At 43.7% G+C, this 25,101-nt stretch overlaps 2 protein-coding genes across 8 annotated transcripts in view; one reads left to right on the plus strand and one right to left on the minus strand.

The window, feature by feature from the left end:
* The window catches only part of LOC139554877 (RNA polymerase II subunit A C-terminal domain phosphatase-like), a 112,799-nt gene extending 98,115 nt beyond the window's left edge, over window positions 1–14,684 (minus strand). For 2 of the 3 annotated variants that reach the window (XM_071368105.1, XM_071368104.1), the window contains exons 1-8: window positions 14,091–14,228; window positions 13,663–13,993; window positions 9,143–9,226; window positions 8,893–8,986; window positions 8,594–8,722; window positions 8,267–8,417; window positions 5,088–5,178; window positions 4,110–4,276 (exon numbers count right to left, since the gene is read on the minus strand). In XM_071368105.1, the coding sequence (XP_071224206.1) occupies window positions 4,110–4,276; window positions 5,088–5,178; window positions 8,267–8,417; window positions 8,594–8,722; window positions 8,893–8,986; window positions 9,143–9,226; window positions 13,663–13,964 (1,018 nt within the window). In that variant the 5' untranslated portion in view covers window positions 13,965–13,993; window positions 14,091–14,228. Of the gene's footprint in view, window positions 1–4,109; window positions 4,277–5,087; window positions 5,179–8,266; window positions 8,418–8,593; window positions 8,723–8,892; window positions 8,987–9,142; window positions 9,227–13,662 lie in introns of all 3 variants that reach the window. The other variant, XM_071368106.1, reaches the window with a different exon arrangement.
* A 141-nt stretch (window positions 14,685–14,825) lies between these two features.
* On the plus strand, window positions 14,826–24,222 carry LOC139554878 (uncharacterized aarF domain-containing protein kinase 5-like). Of its 5 annotated transcripts, XR_011670908.1 has the most exons (16): window positions 14,826–15,304; window positions 16,726–16,805; window positions 17,006–17,155; window positions 17,265–17,340; window positions 17,652–17,852; window positions 18,629–18,769; window positions 18,943–19,056; window positions 19,207–19,338; window positions 19,587–19,670; window positions 19,751–19,832; window positions 20,020–20,098; window positions 20,237–20,328; window positions 20,470–20,722; window positions 22,069–22,185; window positions 23,551–23,683; window positions 23,793–24,222. XR_011670908.1 is itself a non-coding variant. In XM_071368110.1 (15 exons), the coding sequence occupies exons 3-15, from the start codon at window positions 17,037–17,039 to the stop codon at window positions 23,893–23,895; spliced, it is 1,593 nt and encodes a 530-aa protein (XP_071224211.1). In that variant the 5' UTR covers window positions 14,826–15,304; window positions 15,438–16,805; window positions 17,006–17,036; the 3' UTR covers window positions 23,896–24,222. The 5 variants fall into 5 exon arrangements, 4 of the variants coding, with proteins under 4 accessions (XP_071224211.1, XP_071224208.1, XP_071224212.1 ...); XM_071368110.1 differs by lacking the exon at window positions 23,551–23,683 and having other exon boundaries at window positions 15,438–16,805; XM_071368107.1 differs by lacking the exon at window positions 23,551–23,683.
* The last annotated feature ends 879 nt before the right edge of the window (window positions 24,223–25,101 follow it).

Genomic DNA, 25,101 nt, shown 5'->3' on the forward strand with positions numbered 1-25,101 from the left:
GACAGCAATTAGAATGCACAGATATACCATGACAAGATCCTGAAGCCCATTGTCATGTCATTCATCCGCCACCATCACCTCATGTTTCAGCATGATAATGTACGGCCCCATGTCGCAAGGATCTGTACACAATTCCTGGAAGCTGAAAATGTCCCAGTTCTTCCATGGCCTGCATACTCAGACTTGTCACCCATTAAGCATGTTTGGGATACTCTCGATCAACGCATACAAAAGCGTGTTCCAGTTCCCATCAATATCCAGCAACTTTGCACAGCCATTGAAGAGTGGAACAACATTCCAAAGGCCACACTCAACAGCCTGAACAACTCTAGCGAAGGAGATGTGTTGCGCTGCATGAGGCAAATGGTCATCACACAATATACTGACTGGTTCTGATCCACGCCCCTAACTTTTTTTATTAAGGTATCAGTGACCAACATATGTGTTCCTAGTCATGTGAAATTAATAGATTAGGGTCTAATTTATTTATTTAATTTGACTGATTTCCTTATATGAACTAAGTCAGTAAAAGCTTTGAAATTGTTGGAAATTGCATTCATAATTTTGTTCAGTGTCTCAAAAGTTTTGGGAAGAGTTAGTAAAGTTTTCCTCTTATTCACCAACAGTCACAATTTGTCCTGTTTTGAGGTTCAGAACATTCTCGTGAACGAAACGGATTAAAGTTTTAGTGTGATGCTGCATCACGAGGAGTTTTGTGGCTGACGGTAGTTCACTGTGATCTAATTTGGCTTTGTATGAATCATTTAACCCTCGCTCCACAGAGCTGCATTCTGTCAGTCTTAAGACTGGAAGGTGCCATTGGAAAGTGCCACATTTTAGGGGTTTGTTTCATCAGCTGAAGCTGTGGTTGTACTGATGTAAAAATCTGTTGGAATAAGAAGATTAAAACAAGACATTATTGCTGCAGAATTAATTGCCCTTTTTCTGTTGTCTTTAACAAAGTCAATGGCCCGTGAAAGATTAATCATCGGAAGTTTTACCAAGTATATCCAAACAGTTTGTTCTTTTCTTTGTCGACATTCCACAGCTAATTGCTCTGTATTTATTTTCATTTAGTGAACCTTGATAAACAATCCTTTAAAGAGAAGCATCTCATTTAGGTCCTCAGCGATGCGTTAAATACCACAACAACTTAACGAATTCCTCTTTCTGCATCGGGGTTCCTGCTGATGCAAAACTTGTTGGTGTGATGAGAAAGAGGGGAAAAAAGGAGCCTGAAGAGTGACTTGTATCTGGTTCATCCTGAGATTCTGAAGTAATTCGTCCCAATAAACATGTGGAAGTCATTTCTAACAGTGTCTAAACTTTCTTTCATCTGCTTTGTTTCCATAGAGCCCGGCCCTGCTCCTGGATGGGTGAGGTCCCTGCCAACCCAATCGGCGAGTGAAACGCCACCCCCCCACCCATCGCCTTCCAACCAGGACCCCCTGGGTCATCCAGAGGAGCAGCAGGGATGTACCAGGAGGTGGCCTTCCTAGCGGGCAGCATGGAGAAAGAGTTCACGCCCTTCCATTTTCCCCTGGAGAACCAGTGGGAGGTGGTAACTAAGGGTGCGTTCAGCCGTCATCAACGTGGGCGGGATCAGGTACCATAATCAACAGAATCAAGAGTTCCTGTGTTCATTTCGATAATCAATAGTCCATAATCAGAAGTCTTTGGGTGCAAGATTTAAAAGACAAATCGGGGCATAGGTCTTGCTGCTGCTAAAGAGCATTATAAAACTTGGGAATATTTCAGCACATTGGACGAAATCATGGAGGTGTGTGACGACTACGACGACGTGTGCCAGGAGAACTTCTTCGACTAAAGCCTCCACTCTTCTGGAAAGGCTTTCCACCAGATCTTAGAACATTGCTGCAGGGACTTGCTTCCATTCAGCCACAAGAGCATTAGTGAGGTCGGGCACTGATGTTGTGCGATAAAGCCTGGCTTGCAGTCAGATGATTCAATTCATCCCAAAGGTGTTCAATGGGGTTGAGGTCAGGGCTCTGTGCAGGCCAGTCAAGTTCTTCCACACCAATCTCAACAAACCATTTCTGTATGGACCTCCTTTTGTGCACAGGGGCATTGTCTTGCTGAAACAGGAAAGGGCCATCCCCAAACTGCTGCCACAAAGTTGGAAGCACAGAATCGTCTTTACTGTTATTGTATGCTGTAGCGTTAAGATTTCCCTTCACTGGAACTAAGGGGCCTAGACCGAACCATTAAAAACAGCCCTAGAGCATTATTCCTCTACCACTAAACTTTACTGTTGGCACTATGCATTGTGGCAGGTATCGTTCTCCTGGCATCCGCCAAACCCAGATTCATCCGTCGGACTGCCAGATGGTGAAGCGTGATTCATCACTCCAGAGAACGCGTTTCCAGAGTCCAATGGCGGCGAGCTTTACACCACTCCAGCTGACACTTGGCATTGCGCATGGTGATTTTAGGCTTGTGTGCGGCTGCTCGGCCATGGAAACTAATTTCATGAAGCTCCCGACCAACAGTTATAGTGTGCGGACGTTACTTCCAGAGAAAGTTTGGAACTTGGTCGTGATTGTGGACAGATGATTTTTACGCTCTACGCGCTTCAGCACTCAGCGGTCCCGTTCTGTGAGCTTGTGTGGCCTACCACTTCGTGGCTGAGCCGTTGTTGCTCCTAGACGTTTCCACTTCACAATAACAACACTTATAGTTGACCGGCGCAGCTCTAGCACGGCAGAAATTTGACAAACTGACTTGTTGGAAAGGTGGCATCCTATGATGGTGCTACGTTGAAAGTCACTGAGCTCTTCAGTAAGGCCATTCTACTACCAAAGTTTTCTATGGAGATTCCATGGCTGTGTGATCAATTTTATGCACCTGTCCGCAACATCGTGGCCGAAATAGCTGAATCCGCTAATTTGAAGGGCTGTCCATATACTTTTGTATATATAGTGTATTTATATGCTTTATAATGCTTTTGAATGACACTTCCTGTTTTGGCGGAAAATAACGGGTTACCCGGGAGAAAAGTGATTTATTCTTCTCGGGATGGAACATTTGTAAAATACCAGGAAAATATTAAACCCTAGTCCATGTGATGTGACGGAAATCAGCAGCACTTCCCTAATTGATCTAACAGCCTGTGTGTGTGTGTGTGTGTGTGTTATTCTCCAGGGAGCCCAGAGAAGCACTCTCCGTCCTTTGTGGCTTGTCCTGTTTCTCTACTGCTAATCAAAAAATCTCTATACAGATCTCCTCTATGAGAGGCTCTCTGAGAAAAGAACCCAATGCCTTCCCTACTCCCTCCTGAGACTAAGATGGTAATCACGGTTCAGATGAACCCATCTCATTATGGCTACCCAGGCTTGGTGCTTGAGTATGAATACAGTGTTGATGATTAGGTGTTAAGGATCGGTTGCTCCAATTCCTTCTTTATAACAGATCAGATTGATTCATTCATTCAGAAAGTCGATAAAAAGTATTTGGATTCTGCTCAACCCTGGCCTTTGGGTATGATCATTTTCCTGACTATTCTCAAGGTTCTAAAAGGTAGTTTAACACCATTCTCACAGAAAGGTCGCCAAATGTTCCCCTGTCACCTCCATGCCTTCTCCCTCTCGCCTCTGTGCTGAGAGGATCATAACTTAACACGACTACATAACTTAAAACTTCCTCACCTTCCTGCCACCCCATCTGTTGGGATCATAACAGTTACGTATCACAAACATTTCTCTTAAAAGCTTCACCCTCCCACTGCGGCGCTGCAGTCTGCCACACAGGAAAGTGGTGCATGGGTTGATGCAAATTAAATCAAAACAGTGAGACGTGATAAGGGGTACCTTGTGGCCAGAACTCCATTTGCAGCCAGAGAACCAGGATGAGTACACATTCCTTAAGTGCTCATCAAACCACTTCCTCCTCTTCCCCTCTGAACTTGGTCACCAGAGGGTTTTTAAGTTTGTAGTGTTTTTTTGTTGAGTGTTTGTAACACTGACAAAGCACTAAATGCCCTTATAAGGGTTGTTTTAATAGAGCACTGTGCTTTATCATTTATTGACCAGTTCACAACAAAAGTCCACCGTTCGGTTAAGCTCATTGTCTTTCGACCCTGTATACCGTACCTTTCCTTCCCTGCTGAGCCTCTTTAGACCCGGGCGGGGCGTTGATGTCTCCTGTCCCCTTGAAGTAGATGTATTTCTTCACAGTGATCAGGTTGGGAGCAAACTTCCACACATCCTCCCGGTCATCTATAATACATACCATCGAGTCTCCACATGGGAACAGATTCCTGAGGGGTAGAGATAAAGAGAGTGCGAGAGATTAGGGAGTGAGAGAGAGAGAGCACACGATCGAGAGACAGAAGGAAAGAGTTAGATATAAGTTAAACTGGCAGTAACAGAGCAAAATGCTAGGCCCTCGCTCTACCATTACCCAGTCCTAGGCTACATCCCAAATGGTAGCCTATAACCTATGGGCCCTGGTCAAAAGTAATTTAAAGGGAATACGCTGCCATTTGTGAAGGACTACCCCTCCAGGTTACAAGTGAATTCTGGCTCTCACTCTTACCAATAATTATCTGAACATCATAACTATACAACCACAGTTTCTACCATTAGGACTTAGAGGATGGTTCTAAAGGGCTTCCTATAACAGGAGTCACTGATTAGAAGAAATGTTGCATGGCGATGGGCTATTCCCTCTGCTCATCTATAGCACAGTCATGCTAGAGCTGGATGGCTCAGTTTTATAGTGCTGTATTGTCTGTGGAGACAACAAAGTGACTTCAGATTACTTGACTGCTGCCAGGTTTTAATCAACACTAAGTCCTAGTGTTTCAAATCATTATAGTTGAATTCTTCAGCGGTAGTGGCTGAGCGGAAATCAAATTCTCCCAATTCCACAGGAGATCTTCCTTGAGTGAATGCATTTTATCCAAAGTGTCAAAATTAAAGATACCTGTTATGTCCTTTTCCTATTGGAAAGAGTCTTCTTAAAATGTCCTAGCTGAAATCGCTATTAGTATGTGTGTCAAAGTGTGCTGCGTGAACTTCAAAGCGGTATGTGCTAGCAGCTCTGCCAGACAGAGAACCAGATCTGACCTCAGGTTCCCTGTCTTGGAGAAGGGGTCGATGCATTCGTCTCTGGACAGGATCCTGTGGGAAAACAGCTTCATCTCAGGGTCCAGGAACCCTGCAGAGTCACAGACACACCACAAGAAGAGCATCTTAAAATGGACTCATATATATATATATATAAATAAGAGAGAGACAGACAGAGAGAGCTTGGTTAGTGTGGCAGGGGGTTTGGTTCCGCACGCTGGGCCGCAGCAGAGAGCAGACTCGACTGCATTAAACATCCTATTTAAGAGAGCTCCGTGGAAAAGCAGGATGTATTCAGAAAAGTGAAGGTGCCGTTTTGCCAAACAGCCAATTTCCATTACTCCCCGGCCATCTGGAGCTACACAGAGTAGCATTCCAACAACAAAGCTTTTGAGTCAATTTAGAGCCAAATCTCATGTTGTTTTGCTACACAAGTTCTTCAATTTAATCTCAAACGAAATTGCTTGGCATCGGTGTGGGTGTGTGTGTGTGTGTGGGGTGGAGGGTCTCTGTATACTCAGTGGGCTCATTAAAACATCAAGGGTTTGAGATGAGAACTAAATGCAGGCTGGGTCTTATCAGTTCCTCTTTAGAAGCTGTACAATAATACGTGTCTGGAGGAGCAACAAAGACTGGCTTTGATGGAGCATCTACATCCCCACTGCACAACAAACACCTCGCTACCTGCTTGCTATTAAACCACAGAGAAGAGAGAACACAGGTGGGCAGGCGTCTACTAAAGCACAACAACAACAAACCCATCTACCTGTAGAAACAGACAGATGCACAGTGACCTCTATGCTCCACAGACTAATTACTACATTCATTATTCATTCGCTTCCAACGTTCAGCATAGACATGTATTATAGAATAACATCTAATTGATAGCGGAGGATTGTCTCCAAACTTTGACGGGCCAAAGTTCATCTCTATAACCCAAATGCAGATAATTAGATTAATAAAAAGCTCAAACGTGCATTATAATTTACTGTGAAGTGAGATTGATCTGAGCCTAGCTGTTGGGAAAAACACTACAGTAGAGCCCTGTATTATCGCAGGACTCCAGAGTTACCCGCAGGACCCAACAGAGAAGTGTGCTGCACGGTCAGAATGGTCCATGCTGCGGGCGGTCAGAAAGACCAATTATTTCATAACGGTCGTTCCACCGTTTTAAATGTGCTGTGAATCGTTATAAAACCACTTATTACACAAATCCCTCTGCCATCTGGCCGCTTGTGTCCCTCTCCTCGCCTCTAACTGGGGCTCGGTTACACAACCGGCTGGCGCGCCTGCTTCAAACAGTGGCGGCAAAAACAATTATCCGATGGGACTCAGTTTGTGATGAATTATGAAAGGAATTATGAAAGGAATTATCAGCTTGCAGTTCTCACTGGAAAGTCTGTGGTCATTTTCTAAAGGTAATGAAATAATGGCGAATATGATTGGGAACTAGTCAGCCTATCAATAACCTTCCCTTTCTCTTACTGACAGTTTTTTTCTTTTCTGTCTTGCAGTGACTTTTTGTCTGGGCTACTTCAAATGAGTGTGTTTACACTGGTGTTTTAATAAAATTACTTTATTCCAAACATGCAAATATCTTATGAAATCACGCATTTATTGCAAATTCTAAATGAATAAGACGGTAGATGTGTAATTTTGACATTGCAGGACTGTGGGCAGGAGCTGGATGAGATCTGGAGGGAGCAGGTGGGATGTATCCTAAAAAACCTGCGGAGGCAGGAGGGCAAAAAGTACCCAATAGTCATACTTGAGATTTTATTTTTTTATACCTTAATAGAAAATGACTCAAGTAAAGGTCACCCAGTAAAACACTATTTGAGTAAAAGTATTTAGTTTTAAATATACTTAAGTATCAAAAGTTTAAGTATAAATCATTTTAAATTCCTTATATTAAGCAAACCAGATGGCACAATTTTATTTAAGTATAGCCAGAGTCACACCAACATAATTTTCAAATTAAGCATTTGTGTTTAGTGAATCCGGCAGATCAGGTAGTAGGGATGACATGACCAAGGATGTTCTCTTGATAAGTGCGTAAATTTGATCATTTTCCTGTCCTGCAAGCCATTCAAAATGTAACGAGTACTTTTGGGTGTCAGGGAAAATGTATGGAGTAAAAAGTACATTATTTTCTTTAGGAATGTAGTGAAGTAAAAGTGGTCAAAAATAAAAATAGTAAAGTACAGACACCAAAAAAAACGTTTGTACTTTAAAGTTTTTTTAACTTAATAAGTACTTTAACCACTGCAGTCGGCTTTGTTAGGCTTACCGCTGGAACACACCCAAATACACAATTTACACACACAAAGAGAAGTCAGCTCAGACAGATCTAGCTCAGAAGCCCAGCTCATGAGCTCCATCAGCAGTAGATTTTAATTTAGAATGGAAAACGAATGCGTTTATGCAACAAATGTTAGTGCATCGAATCGTATCGCACTGATTCGTTCTTCTAATCAAACCAAATCTTTCCTGTATCTAGATAGATATCTAAACCGTCTTGAAACGGAAAGATGCACCTCCCTACTATATAGAGGATAGGGTGACACATGTGACACAGCCCCAGAGAATCTGAGTACAGAATGAACCTGACACACAAACTGAAGGTAAATGCTCCCCTCTAGTGGCCACTCCGACTTCAAAGCTCAGGATTTGCCTCTACAATGCTGAGATCAATCATATTGAGACATGTCTGTTAGTCTTGTTAGGTGACTAACTTCTCAATCTGGGGAGTGTGTAAACAAACATTAAAATAAAAAACTTCTCACCTATAATGCAGACAGCATTCAGGCATTAAGTCTAGATCTATATTTCCGTAGTGATTTTACAGAGGATGTAGGCCCGGTGGGTTAACTGCCTTGCTCAAGGGCAGAACGACAGATTTTTACCTTGTCAGCTCAGGGATTTGATTCAAAGGGGTTTGGTTAAATACGGAAAACACATTTCAGTTGAATGCCCCCTCTCCTAGATGATTGTGTGTTTAAATTAATCTGGCATTTAGACTCTGTGCTCTCACACTTTTGGCATTTACGTGATGGTTATTTTTTGCACTTTTGATACTTTTTGCATTACTTACTGTACATCTAATTATATAGTGATTCAACGTAGGCGTAATTATCAGAGAATGTTAAGTACCTGCTAGTGTTTGTGTGTGTAATTACCTGCGATGGTGTGTGCATAGAGGCGGCTTCCGAAGGTGAAGACATGCAGCTCGTAGAGCTTGGCGATCTTCTCCAGGAAGTCTTTGCAGTGCGGACGCAGTCGCGTGTGTAACATGGGCTCCCCCCGTCCCAGCTGGAAGTGGAAGATTCCCTGTGGAACAAGAGCAGAGGCATGGGCAGAACCATCAATGTTTTGTTCTAGCTACATAACCACCAGTGGTTTTTTATAGACTATTTAATACCAAACCCTCAGCAAAGCCTGGGACAGAGAAACACCAAACAACCTATTTTTCATAGGCCAGAGAAAAGGATTTGAGATACACATACCTTGTTGGACATGCGCTGGCAGTGATGCTCGGTGGTGTGGATCAGGGTCTGGTCCAGATCAACCATCAGAACCAGCTTCTTGTTCCTGTGGAGTCTCTGCTGGTCCTCTCTGCCCAGCTGCTCTGCTTGCTGTGTGGGGGACAAATCACACAGACCCGGCATTCATAAAAAGGGGGCCCACGACAAAACTGTCTCTATTAAATTGAAAGTTGCATTCCAACGACACAGAGGTATTTCTACAAAGTCACATTATCGTCAGAGCAAACATCTTCTAGTGCCATGACACCCCCGAGCCTCACCTCAGAGCTGACCATCAACTCAGGGACACTGTGCACCATGGAAACATTTGCCGTGGAGATGAGAGCCTGCTGCCTCCCATTATTGGTCTGCATCCTGAGAGAAAGAGAGAATCCACTTAGCAACGCATCCTCAATGGATAAGAGGTAACCTACAACTAAGAGTTAAGCCCATTCGTTCAAATGTTTTGAATTTGCCAATTGAAATTCTAGCATGGAATAAGTTTGTTTGTTTATGTGTGTGTACACTTACTGTGTGAGGTCCTGTCCACATTCAGCACACAGGCCTTTCATCACAATGGGATGGCTGCATTCTTCTACTCTTACAACCACAACACTGGAAGAGAAGAGGCACTTGAGACCGCAGCATAATGGTTTCCCCCTTAAAATCCTTAAGAGTTTATTGACGCACCCGTGGAATGTGGCCGAGCTACAGCGCTGTTGGTCAGACCAGGAGACGTATGTAGCGTCCGAACGGTTTGGCCTACTAACTAATATACCACTATGAAAAGATGACTCTCACCAACATGATGGTGTTCTCCGTTTTGCTCTACAACCCTCACAGGTCTCGTTATTTTAATGAATGGAAGTAGTTTTGTGCCAACAAAGAAAAGGGGTTAAATATGTGTAGTCATAAAGGCCAAATTCAATATATATATATATATATATCTTGGGATACCTACAGGAGCCCTACAATTCAAAATCAAATAGCTAAATGATCTATGATATGACCATATTTTTTTTAACCCCTTTTCTCCCAAATGTTGTGATATCCAAATCGGTAGTTAGTCTTGTCCCATCGCTGAAACTCCCGTACGGACTCGGGAGAGTCGATGGTCGAGAGCCATGCGTCCCCCCGAAACAACCCTGCCAAGCTGCAGTGCTCGCTTAACCCGGAAGCCAGCCACACCAATGTGTCGGAGGAAACACTGTACAGCTGGCGACCGAAGTCAGCGTGCATGAGCCCGGCCAGCCACAAGGAGTCGCTAGAGCGCAATGGGAAAAGGACATCCCGGCTGGCCAAACCCTCCCTTAACGACACTGGGTCAATATTGCACCGTCTTATGGGTCTCCCGGTCGCGACACAGCCTGGGATCGTACCCGGGTCTGTAGTGATGCAGTGCCTTAGACCGCTGTGTCACTCGGGAGGCCGGTATGACCATCTTCAAACAATTCCATATGTCAGCTTAGTAACTCAGTAGAAAAGCAACGATTTTTATGGGCGGTTTCCCGGACAGAGTTTAATTTAAATCAGATTAACGAGGTGCACATGGTGCTGACCCGAGGATGCTTCAAAAACCAGAGATGGGACAGTAATATATAAGCATTGTGTGGAATTGGAGCACGTCACCTAAACCAAACAATGGACGAGGTAAAAGAAAATCTTAATTTCAGTGACGTTAAAAAAAAAATTGTTTTAATTGTGTCAAACTACCCCATTATTGAGAACAAACAGCATGATACATCAACAGAAAACAAGAAAAAGAATGCCTGGACTACCATTTGTAATGAATTCAACTCAAATTAAAAAGTACACTACAACAACTTCCGGTAAGATACTGTATTTACTGTTGGCCCACTTTTACAACTCTGAGACAACACAGTGGGGCCTGAATGTATGTGTGACAGAAATGTAACAAACAATATCATACATAATTATTCATATAATTTCAATAACATCTTGTCTTCCTACGGTCCTATGGAAATACAAAAATCTACTTAAACAAGACAAATGCTGTTGCACGTAGGAAGCATTTCAAGACTGGTGGCGGACCGCTGGTAAGACAGGGGAGGCAGGTAGCCTAGTGGTTAGTGTTGGGCCAGTAACCGAACGGTTGCTGGATCGAATCCCCGAGCTGACAAGGTAAAAATCCACTGTTCCCCAGTAGGCTGTCATTGTAAATAATAATTTGACCTTAACTGACTTGCCTAGTTAAATAAAGGTTAAAAAGTTTTTGAAAGAAGACCAAAGACAGATGAGCTGGGGGACTTGTTGACCGGGATCATTGTTAGTCAGCAACCCCTTGAAGGTATCCCCGATGATGACCATTTGGACAGATTGGGGACTGTTCCAATCCTCATTTGGTAAGACACATTCATTCAACATGTGCCATCCCAGCACTGCAGGGAAGATGTAATGTCAGTCATCTTTTGCACTCCCATAATAAAAATGTAACAAACTCAACTCTTTAATAAATGATGTTCTCTAATGCAGCAATGTAATAATAATAAGGATGAAGTTCAGCCCGCTACATCTGCAGCAGCCAGAAGGGCAGATTGTCACTAACCGGGCCGGAGGACAAAGAAGCTGCGCATGCATGAGAAACTGGCCTTGGAATTTCATGAGCGCAACCTAAATGTATTTAAAGGAGCATGATATGAAGATGCAAATCCCTCATGTTGAGTTGGCTATGAAGGAGGAGAGAAACATGAAGCAGCAGCAGTACCAATGTTCTTCTCAAACCAGCACCAGTTTGGGGTCCCAATATTTCCATTTGTGAATTAAAAACCATGCTGTTTGAGTTAATTGTGAATGCAGCATCTTCTTGGTTGAAAGTGTAATGTGTTTCTGAGACTGGAAATGACTCTTACATACACCAAACACCTCTGGTGCAGATATTAGCTGGGTTGTACCGTTGTTGCTCAGGTCCTATTGCATGACGATAGGGGGTGACCAAGAAGTTGATCTGTGCATACCCACTGTCGTCAAGTATGATTCCACTAGGTTGTCCTCTTTCAAGCTGAGCATACAATGAGGCGTTTTGGAAAATCCTTGAGTCATGAGTTCAATGTGCAACAATGTTGGAGAACTGCAAACACCATGTACATTTATTGAGAACCAGTTTTTACGATTCCTGTACTCCACAGCATCTGCTGTAGAGGGACACTTGATGGGAATATGACATTCATCTATACAGCCAATGACTCCAGGGAAGTTCCCATATTCATAGAACTCTACCTGGTAGTTGGCTTGGGCAGCAGCATCAGGGAACTTTATGTAATTGTCTTTCAGTTCACATATAGCATTGCAAACTTTGTGGACTATGTTGCATACAGTCAGTTCACTTACACCGCACAAATCTCCTGTTTCACAATGGAAGGTTCCAGATTCCAAAACCTCAAGGTGAATAGTACTTGTAGGGAAGTGCCTTCCCCTAAGAGAGTTAGATGAAAGTCTTGGCTCAAGCAAACAAATGTCAGCTGCATTAGCTTTGTATATACGGAGACGGTCACCGAAATGGATGTGATCTAAATCATTCAGTCAGTTGATCCTGTCTATAACCGCCCTTCTGTCTGGCCTTGGTAGTGCTCTTTGATCGTCATTGAAATAGTCCAGGTAATCCATTCTCCTCCATTGCCAAGGTCAACCTGGGGGCCAACATCCATTAATCTGAAGTTAAACCTGCCCCTGGACATATTTAAATTCATCTTAAATCTAGATTAACTAATTGTCCTTCTAGAAATCAGACTTTAAATCTAGACTAGGTCAAATCTGAGACTATTTGAAACCATATCTAAGAAATGCAATTTCAGATAGTCCAGGTTGATACTGCCCCTTAATTCTTTTTTAAAGGTGCTACACAGGGTTTTTAAAATGTTTTTTTTTGTTTTGTAATTTCCAAAAATATCCATAAAATATGTCACTAATAGTGGAATGATAGTGTTTCACAGTATTACTTAGCCACAAGTATTGTGATATTCGCCAAACTGGGAAAGCTGTTTAGACTTTTTCGGCTGTGTTTTCTAATGAAATAACTAATTTCCTGGTTGAGAAAAATCCACATTTTTCGGTCAATTTGATCATTGTACCATCTAAACAAAAAATTCTAGTTTTTACAGCCGTTTGAAGCTGGTCTCTTCAACCTCTTGAATCATAGATGGTACAACGATCCCTTACGCTATTCAGTGCTTATTTTTTTTACAAACTGAAATTGAGCTAACAGTGTACAATGTTAGCAACCAAGAAATTACAGAAATTCCACTAGATAACACAGCCGAAGTCAGAACAGCTTTCCCAGTTTGACAACAGATGTTGCTCCATCAGAAGAAATCAATAGAGGAATATCCCAGCCAATCACAACACTGGTGGGTAAATAACTGTGAAACACTATCATTACACTATTTGCACACACACTTGCTAGCTTAACATAAGGAATTTGAAATGATTTATACTTTTACGTTAGATACTTAAGTATATTTAAAACCAAACTTTTAATCAAGCAGTATTTTACTGGGTGACTATTACTTGAGTCATTTTCTATTTGTTTCACAAATTCATAACACCAAAATGTTTTCTGAGGCTCAAGCGGAACAAAGTATTCGAAGTTCTTCTTCCCCAAAAAAGTGCTCGAGCGTGCAAATTCGACATTTTCGATACCATGTGGATGATGTCATGTACGTAGTACTACAATATTGGGCCAGTTCGTTTTTCATGGCCCGGTGCCCCTTGTGGGTGGAGATTTCACTTACGGACCAATGGAATGGTCTAAAATAAACAAACTCGGCTCACCAGGGCACCGGGCCATGCAAAACGAACACGTTAATGTACATGATCCATCCAGCTGTTGTAGAGATCGGCGCTCCAGCACACGCACTGGGTTAGCATAGCTAGCTAGCGTTACCATTTATTAGCTAGGCTAATTAGCTATGCTACTACGAATCTGGTCTATAAGTAACATTAGCTAACGAACATAGTATATGCAGCACACTATAACAAATTGCTGACATAGGCAACAGTCTATATAGCTAACGTTAGTTAGCTTGCAGACTCACCCAGGCGATATGACTTGTCCAAGTTGACAGCATAGCTCTTTCACCACTCCAGCTCGGTCCGATTTCAGCTTCTTCTCTGACAGCCGATTGGGCTGTTCTGGCGGATGGGACCCGGCCTCTTTCTCCTGTGGGATGGGAGCACATAACGCCAACACCGAGTCCACATTGACGAGGGAACCGGGTTTGACTTTCCATTCCAGCAGCCGCATAGGACGCGCTGCTATTGGGCAGCGGATCTCCGCCACTTGCGCCATGGGGCCCTGTGCTGCCCCGCCACCGCCGGAATCTGCGGGCTCCTCCATCAGTTTCGCGCTTCAAATCCCTTTAAACTCTGGGCACAGGTCAAGCAAATATATATATCAGAGTCGCGGGGAATTCGGTTTATCATAAATTATTGAAACTGAGCTAAGAAACAAAAACAAACGTACCGCTGATGTTTGAAACACAACGATGCAAGAACACAGACCGATAGTTTAGCTTCTTTCGCTCTTCCCGCCCGTAAACAGGAAACACAAGACTGAAGCGGCGACGACAGTCAGAGAGCTTCCGGTGGCTCTGATGACAGAGGTCCTTTCTACTTTCACTGAGTTCCACAGAACATCAATTTAAGTCCATTTAATTACTTTGATCAATGGAAGCAACAGCTAGCTTCCATTTGTGTTTGAATAGATGTGTCAGTTTGAGAGTCATACACAGCATGTCAAAGAGAAGTTGAAGTTGGGATGGTCATGTAAACAAAATGCAAAAAAAATCCAATGGAAGATGCAACATCATGCTGTTTTGTTTTCCACTCACACATTGTTTTCTAAGCCTTTAAAGCTCTGGGGACATCCCTTGATGGGCTCTACCTGATATGATGTAAGATGATGTAATATATAAATCATGCATCTACTCCTGGTGACAACTAGTAGAGTTGCTACCACTGATCTAAAGCCACACGAGGGCCTGGTCCCAGTAATTCGCACATTGGTGTTAATGTAAACAGTTATCTATAATACATATTATTCAGGCTATACCCGTGATATGACGGCTGAGATGCTGGGAAGGAGGATCCCACATGTATGTGCCTGTTTTATATATGTATATATGTTTATATATGTTTAATAATCTCAAAATGATAGTCAAGACGCAGTCAGTAGTATTTTATCGTTATCATTTAAAACAACAGTGTTTTAATTCCACAGACCATACTCTACTACCGTAAACCTGACTTTAAACAAGTTTGTACAGAGACGGCACACTTGAATCGTTTCCGTTACATGTTATGTTAGCCACATTAATTAATTATTTACAACGTCCATTCCTGATTCACCCATACACATACATGCATTATTCTGTACATTTGTAATTTCAATTAATTTCGATTAATTGACGATACCTGAAGAGGATATCGAGTCGTCATGATTCTTTTCACTAGAGAAGCTTTGGTCACATCGAGTCGGACCATTTGTCACGTGATCAATTTCGTGCACCTTCTGCCAGTCAAATCATTTGTAAGCAGTTCAGGAAATCAAGAATGATCTGAAACAGGAGGTGACAGGTACAAGGTTACATTAGAATGGTTACTACACAGTTTTAACGCCATATTAGTGAGAAGAGATCACAGTATAGGTTGAACATGGCAGGGGAGACCTTCAAAGCAGTGAGTTGAGCTGTTTGTTATATGTCTTCTTTGCCTGCTAGGCTAGCTAGCTAGCTCAAAAGTAATAACTATATGTATGTGTGCGCGCTTTGTATGTTAATAATTTTTGCATATTATACATGTTTATTTACAGATCACACTAGCAAGAGTTCTCATTCCATGAACTACTCTCTGACTCCCAGGAAATGAGCGTGGAGACGCAACGTTAAAGTCCCCTGATGCAATGTATAACCGCCATACTAAAATCAGAGTTCGATGTACAATCTCGCTAAAAGACATCGTGTGATGTGCCCTAATTTTGAGATTGTGGTTTACCCTCCATTATTTATAAGTTGTCACGTCTTTTGTTCCATGCCATGGAAAGTGTGTGTGTGTGGCTCTCTCATTAGGCAGGATTAGGTGGCTGCCTATGGTGGCAGATTGACGAGGGCAGCATTTTCTGAGCTATACTGACCAAGACGCATCTCCAACAAGACCTAAAACCTCACATAATTCTGCCCCCAAAACAATGTCAATTTCTCTCAACCAGTGGCATATGAGATTTTTTAGGTGAGCGCTGATGCTGCCCTGTGATAGGTGCCCACTTTGTCAGTCAGGGATGCAAAATATGTACCTTGTCCATTCCCAGCATGCCTCTCCAGGGTGCTGTTGGAGAGAAGAAGCACTCCACCAACATTCCTTAAAAAAAGAAAGATCTAACACAAATCATGTAGCAGATATAGCATATGGTAGAAAGAGTGTGGCCTTTAATGTAGCCTACAGGGTGCAGGAAAAAAATGTATGACAATGTAATGAGAAACTTTTAACATCATACAGGTTTCTCTGATCAAATAGCCTAACCTAAACGGTGCCTGATCAAATTAAAAAGAAATGTGCTGACACGTTAACATATCCTAAAAACAGGTCAAATGGACAATCGGGCTACTCACAACTGCTGTCCAGGAGTTTCATCCCGTGGGCTAAATGGTCATGATCAGTGGTTTCAAGTTTGTGTCCGTACATTTTTTACGAGCTGATCATAGTGGAAAAAAGGGTCGGCGGCAATTCTTTTTTTGTATCGCCTAGAGCGGCAGAACGGCCAGAACCGGCCCTGGTGTGTGTGTGCATGTGGTCAGAGCCCTGACATAGAGCCTATATTTATAAATCTATTAGTCTGGAAACAGTTTGTCCTGTGAGAGACAGCTAAGAACAACAACAGTGTGTTCTAGCCTATGGAGAGTGACATTGATGCAGTCCCCACCACCAGTCTACATGTTGTTCAACAGAAAGAAATGTAACATGATTTTTTTGTTTTTCTCTAGTTTTCTAGGAATGAAGGTCTTTCTCAGCAAGTCTACTGTAACTGGCAAAAACAATGGATTAGTTTAAAGTTGATGCTTCAAAGTGACAATGATTGTGGTGGTGTTTTTGTCTTTCTGTAGTTAAGGTTGTGTCATTTGGCCCTGCTGGGAAGATGTCCCTGTCCACAGCTGCAACTGTACAGGTCCTTCAGCTCACAAAGGTACTAAACTAACTAGAATGACCCATCTCCTGTTTCTATAGCGCGAGTCAGCTTGATGTACAAGTACACCCCCTGGACAGGACACCGAACTATACATGCTGTTACTTAAATACTAACCTTCTAGAAAGCAACTGCAAGATGGGTGAAGACATGGGCATTTCAGCAATACAGTGTGTGCTGTGCACATTTCTTTCCGTCAGGCCAAGGAAGAGTCAAGGGTTGTTCTGGAAGATGTTTTTGGGTGTGGCGGTGGGTGTTCCCGTGGTGGTGGGAGTCCAGTACGCCCTTGCAGAACCTAGAGAGAGACGGAAGATGAAGATCTTGGTGAAGGGAGTCGGTCGCTTCTGTAGGTGGGTCCCATCATAACAGTAATATCACCATCCTTTTTGTATGTGATCAAATGTTTTGAATAATTTCCTTTTGGAGTTACACTCAAACCATGTCTCTCTGTCTCTACAGGTCTATATATGTAGGACTCTATATCTCAGTAGATTATTGGTGGACCTCCAATGTGATGTTACGTGGCATGGACAAGGTAAGTTTGACAGAAATATTGGGTGCGTTCCTCTGCCCAGGCATCGCTGAAACATTCCAGATATTACAACGGCTAGATACGTAAAATACCTATCAGCTAACCACATATGTTATAGCAATCTGGTGCCTGACGGCACAGTCGAAGACGTGGCACGAAACCATTGGTTGACGCATGCAACGTCTGAGCAGGGCAACGGAACAATTATGAATTGTGACAGGTCTATCTGTCTGCTAAACAGTGGCGTGAGTGTGCAACGATCTCAGTAGTTCAGTCAGGAGACTCACGTCATCTTCCCCTCCCTGTTTTGCCAGAGCAGCCCATCGTTTGTGGCAGGGATGTCATTGTGCCATCAGAGGGCAGCAGACAGCATGGTGGAGGGAGCGGTGCAGAACGGAGGGATATACATTAAACTGGGACAGGGCCTGTGTGCTTTCAACCACCTGCTGCCTCCTGAGTACGTCAAGACACTGCAGGTCCTGGAGGATAAGGCTCTCAACAGGAGATACAAGGAGGTGAGACCTGCAGTACTTTGTCTTGTCAAACATTGAAGAACAGTTAATGCTCGGCATCTGACCGTAAGGGTCAGTGCTTAAGGCCCAGTACATCACTGGGACCAAGCTTCCTGCCATCCAGGACCTATATACTAGGTGGTGTCAGAGGAAAGCCCCAATAATTGTCAAAGACTCCAGTCACCCAAGTCATAGACTGTGTTCTCTCTGCTACCGCACGGCAAGCGGTGCCGGACAAGTCTAGGGCTAAAAGGCTCCTTAACAGCTTCTACCACTCAAGCCATAAGACTGCTGAACAATTAATAAAATGGCCACCCGTACAATTTACATTGACACCACCCTCCATTTGTTTTTTACACTGCTACTACTCACTGTTTATTATCTATGCATAGTCACTTCACCCCTACCTACATGTACAAATGACTGACTAACCTGTACCACCGCACATTTACTCGGTACCGATACCCCCTGTATATAGCCTCATTGTTACTTATTATTTTGGACTTAACTCTTTCTTGAACTGCACTGTTGGTTAAGGGCTTGTAAGTAAGCATTTCACGATAAGGTTGTATTCAGTGCATGTGACAAATAGTTTGATTTTGATTTGATGAAGCAATACGATACAAGAGGCTGTAGTGAAAGTGATAGAGCCATGCTTGTAGTTTTGTCACAGCTTTCAATGCCTCTTCACCATTCATAATGTGAGGCTAGAACAAGCCATTTTATAATAAAGTGTTGAGGAACATTCTTCCATTAAGTTATCTGGTATGTTCTACCAGGTAGATGCTCTGTTCATAGAGGACTTCAATACGACTCCAGACAAAATGTTTAAGAAGTTTGACTATGAGCCCATCGCAGCAGCCAGTCTGGCCCAGGTCCACAAGGCAGAGCTGCAGGATGGGACTCCTGTCGCTGTCAAAGTGGGTTCAGGTTAACTATACTACACATTCAGCCACTGAATTAAAAGTATACTGTGTATGATTTACACTATTAAATAGGGGTCACATCACCTTGTTAAACCAAACTACACTTTGGTTAAACCAGTCCAGGTGTATCTCTCCTGATTCTGAATAGTAACCACTCTCTTCTCCAGGTGCAGTACATAGACCTCAGGGATCGGTTCAATGGTGACATCAGGACTCTGGAGATCCTACTGGACGTTATAAAGTTCATGCACCCCAGCTTCGGCTTCAGATGGGTCCTCAAGGTAAGGGCTCAAACTTGTCTGACAACTTGGTCAAAAACTGTTTTATTTTATAGGACATTTATCAGATAATACCTGCAGAGCATGATTAGATACAGCCCTAGACGTGGTCCCCTAAACTAACCTAATGTTGGCATTCTCTGACGATTTTAGGACTTGAAGGGGACATTAGCTCAGGAGCTGGACTTTGAGAATGAGGCCAGGAACTCTGAGAGATGTGCAGAGGAACTGAAACACTTCAAATTTGTCATCGTGCCAAAGGTGTACTGGGACCAAACCAGCAAGGTGAGAGACTGAACTATTCACTGCTGTATATCACGATAGCTGCAATCAGGCAGCCCCCCCCCAAAAAAATTGTCTCTTTTGACCAATCACATCGGATCTTTTTCTGAGCTGATCTGATTGGTAAAAAGACCAATTCCTGAAGGAAATAAATATCAGTATTGGGCTGCCTGTCTAAACGCAGCTTTTTGATACCTTTTTGACCACTTTTGTATTATTGTACTGTAATAAACAAACAATTTTTCCTTTAGAGAGTGTTGACTGCAGAGTTCTGTGAAGGCTGCAAAATCAACAATTTGGAAGAAATCAAAAGACAAGGACTTAGTTTGAGAGATGTAAGTGCCTATTGTGACATAATAACCTTTGATCATTAGTACTCGGATGAATGTATAAACAGTTTTCTCTGGCTTTTCAGACTGCTGACAAGCTGATCCGTACGTTTGCAGAGCAGATATTTTACACTGGCTTCATCCACGCTGACCCTCACCCTGGCAATGGTAGGGTTCAGTGTCTACTGAACTCTTAACATGCTCATTTATTGATTTGTGTAACTTGTACCAGGGCAGTTTACAAGATGTTTTTCCGAGAACTGGGTCACGTTGATAATAAATAACTACAGTACAACAATATTTGCTTAAAAGGACTTGGTGACCTTGAATGCATGTTATCTGTACCATGTCACAGTGCTTGTGAGAAGAGGTCCAGACAAGAAGGCAGAGCTAGTACTGTTGGATCACGGCCTGTATGAATACCTCAGTGAAATGTAAGGTTCATAATATGCCATTTAGCAGACACTTTTATCCAAAGTAACTCACCGTAGTGTGGATACATTTTACATCCTGCATGTTTTAATGGTACAACTTGTATGTTTTACTATCAACTCTAACCTTTGGCTCTGTAGTGACAGGGTAGCTCTGTGTAAACTGTGGAGGTCCATAGTCCTGAGAGACGATGCTGCCATGAAGAGGTACTCCAACAGCCTGGGGGTCAAAGGTGAGAGGACAACTGTCATTTAGGCTTAATAAAGTTTCATTTTATTTCAAACGGATTCCTTCATTTAAACAGAAGTCATATGCCTTGAACAAATCCAGTCTCACAACAAAGAACTGCTTACAATGTCCTGTATCCTATCAGACTACTTCATCTTCTCTGAGATGCTGCTGCAACGGCCAATCAACATGCGGGAATTGGGCCTGTCCAACATCCTGAGTCGTGAAGAGACAACCTATATGAGGAACATGGCTGTCAATCACTTTGACAACATCATGGTTGTGCTCAAGTCCATGCCACGCCCCATGCTGCTGGTGTTCAGGAACATCAACACGGTCCGCAGCATCAACATCACACTGGGAGCTCCTGTAGACCGATACTGTGTCATGGCTAAGAGGTTAGTAGCAGCAACATCACACTGGGAGCTCCTGTAGACCGATACTGTGTCATGGCTAAGAGGTTAGTAGCAGCAACATCAGGCTGGGGGCTCCGGGTAGACCGATACTGTGTAGTAGCAGCAACATCAGGCTGGGGGCTCCGGGTAGACCGATACTGTGTCATGGCTAAGAGGTTAGTAGCAGCAACATCAGGCTGGGGGCTCCGGGTAGACCGATACTGTGTCATGGCTAAGAGGTTAGTAGCAGCAACATCACACTGGGAGCTCCTGTAGACCGATACTGTGTCATGGCTAAGAGGTTAGTAGGAGCAGCAGCAGCAACATCAGGCTGGCAACATCAAGCTGGGGGCTCTGGTCGACAGATACTGTGTCATGGCTAAGAGGTTAGTAGCAGCAGGCTGGGGGCTCCGGAGGACAGATACTGTGTCATGGCTGAGAGGTTAGTAGCAGCAGGCTGGGGGCTCCGGAGGACAGATACTGTGTCATGGCTGAGAGGTTAGTAGCAGCTGGCTGGGGGCTCCGGAGGACAGATACTGTGTCATGGCTGAGAGGTTAGTAGCAGCAGGCTGGGGGCTCCGGAGGACAGATACTGTGTCATGGCTGAGAGGTTAGTAGCAGCAGGCTGGGGGCTCCGGAGGACAGATACTGTGTCATGGCTAAGAGGTTAGTAGCAGCAGGCTGGGGGCTCCGGAGGACAGATACTGTGTCATGGCTGAGAGGTTAGTAGCAGCAGGCTGGGGGCTCCGGAGGACAGATACTGTGTCATGGCTGAGAGGTTAGTAGCAGCAGGCTGGGGGCTCCGGAGGACAGATACTGTGTCATGGCTGAGAGGTTAGTAGCAGCAGGCTGGGGGCTCCGGAGGACAGATACTGTGTCATGGCTGAGAGGTTAGTAGCAGCAGGCTGGGGGCTCCGGAGGACAGATACTGTGTCATGGCTGAGAGGTTAGTAGCAGCAGGCTGGGGGCTCCGGAGGACAGATACTGTGTCATGGCTGAGAGGTTAGTAGCAGCAGGCTGGGGGCTCCGGAGGACAGATACTGTGTCATGGCTGAGAGGTTAGTAGCAGCAGGCTGGGGGCTCCGGAGGACAGATACTGTGTCATGGCTGAGAGGTTAGTAGCAGCAGGCTGGGGGCTCCGGAGGACAGATACTGTGTCATGGCTGAGAGGTTAGTAGCAGCAGGCTGGGGGCTCCGGAGGACAGATACTGTGTCATGGCTAAGAGGTTAGTAGCAGCAGGCTGGGGGCTCCGGAGGACAGATACTGTGTCATGGCTAAGAGGTGAACAGACGAGTGTTTCACATAGCAGCAGTTGTAGATGCTTACTAACCTGTTGTCCTGTCTCCAGCGCTGTGCAAGGCTGGGGGCGGCTCCAGGCAGAGAGGCCGGGTGTCCTTCCAAGGTTCAGGGTGTTGCGATGGGTGCGGGCCACCTGGGAGAGCCTCAAGTTCGAGTGTGCCCTGAGGTAACGAATTATCCTTCCACACTATACACAGTAACCACGTTTCCATCCACAGTTTTATGCAATTAAAGTCATACAGTATAAAAAATAAAATAAATTACGACAGCTGTGATTGGAATTGGACGCTTCGGTGCAATTTTATAAATGCCGACAGATAATTTGTTCGAAGTGGTGGGATCTTTGTCGATAACATTTATTATGCGAGAAATGGCAGTGGAATCACCTTTATGCGAAAATACTGATAACCATATCGAAGTAAACTTGGGAGTCACGCGATATGGTGTGTGTGGTCTACCCACTACGACTCGGGAAAGCATGACGTTTATTAGGCTACAGATGAAATAATTGATGACCTTCACAGGGTGGGTAAAGCACACGGTAATCTTAATGCTTGATGCTCCTTTCCAATGAATATCGAGGGTCCTTTTCTGGTGACATGATCGATGCTTGACTGCCGTTTGACAAATGCAAAAATTCTCCATAAATCTCATGTAGACTAGCCTAACCACTATCTGCTAGCTGTTGGCTAGAGCGCTAGTGTCAAGACCAGTGTAGGAACATTTGCTATTTAAATACCATTTGTGACAACTATCAGTTGACAATGCGATGGAAACACATTGAACTTGAGATTTTTTTATTCGGTACATGAAAACTGAAGTGGAAAAAGTACATTGTGTGCAATTACATCACATACTGAAAAGGTATCAGCAACTAGTCCGTTTGGAAACACCACCGGTAGGAAAACGCATTTTCTTTATGCGGATTATTGAATATTTGCATGAAAATCTGTTGCCAATTTTATGGAAACTTAGCTAGTGGCCAGTTTTCGGGACACCCATCTAGTACCAGGTCTGATCCTCCCACCGTACCTGCCTCTAGATCACCATGTATTCTTTGGGGTATGGAAACATTTCATAATTGGTATCAAGGGACTTAACATTCCCTACACCACCACCAACAGCCTGTACTGTTAACACCAGGCATGATGAGGTTATTGTGTCATGCTGCTTACTGCCGTTAGCATAATGCAACAGGGATTCGTCAGACCAGGCAATTGTCCAGTGTTGGTGATCATGTGCCCACTGGAGCCGCCGCTTGTTTTTAGCTGATAGGCATCAAACCCGGTGTGGGAGTCTGCTGCAATAGCCCATCCTTTACAAGGACCAACGATTTGTGTGTTCCGAGATGCCGTTCTGCACGCCACTGTTGTACCTCGCCATTATTTGCCCGTTTTGTGGCCCATCTGTTGGAAACTGTCATGTGTGCAAAGCCCAGGAGGCCGACCATGTTGGAAGATACTGGAACCAACAATCAAACCACGCTCAGTCGCATAAGTCACTTGTTTTGTCCATTCTAATGTTCAAACAGTAACTGGATGCCTGTCTGCCTGCATTATATACCAAGCCATGGCCACATGACTGTCTGTAGGCGCTAACCATTTCTGGGAAAGGGGTGGTGTACCTAAATAAACTGGCCAGTGTATAGCAGTAGACCCGGCTGGGTAGGTCTTGCTACAAACATTCCCCAAAATACATACAATTTGGCATTTTTAGTTCCTACAAAATTGCCTACATTTCTTACCGTTAACTTCAATCATTGTATCTTCCCAGGTCTGAGATGGCGATGATGACTCTGACACGATCCCTGCTGTCTTTGTTGTCTTACTTTAACCTCATATCGCTGGACGAGGAAGTTTACCAATACCTGAAGTAGAGGCCCGACAACACAAACCTCAGCTGCATACCTGATACTAGTGACTCCTGTTTCAAGCTCAAGAAATGCAACCCGTTTGACAGGACTGGATAGATGTGCTTCCAAAATGGTGCTATGCATTTCCAACATCTACAGTACATACCAAATCTGCAGATTTATGATGTAAAATTGTCTTAATCAGTCAGGACAGAAAAAGCATTAAACACAGCTCCAAGCCAAGGACTTCCCTCACCAGCAGTCATGGCATTGAGGCGCATTCTGTGCTGCCAAGGAATATGTGAACTGACATGACATGAACGCTATTTTATTAAACACAGAGCCATTTAATGTTTTTTTTATTTGACCTTTCTTTCACTGGGGTTTAATTTGATGGCAGTATGTGGAGGTAAACAGCCTGAAAGTGATTCCTTTGAGGTAAGATTCCTGCTGTGACCAGTCAAGATTCAAATCAGATTGCTCTGTCATTAAGTCTTATTAATAGCACATGTTTAGGCACTGAGCACATTCAGGCCTTTTGACCCTCCTGTTGTGTTCGTTTCATGTTAATTGTGTTCCCGGTCCAAAATGACCACCCCATTATAAATACATGAAGTTGAGCTATTTATGGCCTGTAGGCCTCATTGAACTGAGCAAAAAAAAAGCATTATGGATGGATTATTTTGACTATAACATACTCTGATGAAACTGCTGTTTAACAAGGACTCTCTCCTCACCAGTGTCATGATCAAGAGCCTCAGTATATAATTTGGTCATTGTGCTGCCACAATGACGTGTGAGCAAGGCCTCAAAAGCTTCATATACCAGAACTGCGAGAAAAGGTCTATATTATTGAAACAATGTTGAGATTATGAGAACGCCAACAGGTGTGGTTCCTGTGGAAGCTAAGAGCTGAAACACATGCGGGGGAAGTGTGTCCATCTGATGAATGGGCATGTGCCTGAACTCCATTCATACCACAGGTGTACAGAAGTTAAAACCAATGTATTTTGTGTGGACAAAGTCATGGAACCTTATGACAGAGAGAACTTGTAAATGGGTCCAATTTGACCGGAACACAGCAGGAGGGTTAACCTTATGTTGCATTACCTGGATAATGGCTCTGAGAACTACATACCTGCAGTGAAAGTCATTCATGTTAAGGAAATATTGGGTGCATCGCTCAAGCTAATGTGTAAAACTCCAACTGTGAAAACAAAAGCTTACGCT

This window comes from Salvelinus alpinus, chromosome 26 (assembly GCF_045679555.1).
Source record: "Salvelinus alpinus chromosome 26, SLU_Salpinus.1, whole genome shotgun sequence".
NCBI classification, from domain to species: Eukaryota; Metazoa; Chordata; class Actinopteri; order Salmoniformes; family Salmonidae; genus Salvelinus; species Salvelinus alpinus.

What these genes read in the sequence shown, in the direction of transcription:
- LOC139554878 (XM_071368107.1), top strand. Translation starts at nt 15,281, where the DNA reads ATGGCAGGGGAGACCTTCAAAGCA. An exon ending in TATGAATACCTCAGTGAAAT is followed by an intron (nt 20,099 to 20,236) that starts GTAAGGTTCATA and finishes TTGGCTCTGTAG; the next exon opens with TGACAGGGTAGCTCTGTGTA. An exon ending in TACTGTGTCATGGCTAAGAG is followed by an intron (nt 20,723 to 22,068) that starts GTTAGTAGCAGC and finishes TCCTGTCTCCAG; the next exon opens with CGCTGTGCAAGGCTGGGGGC.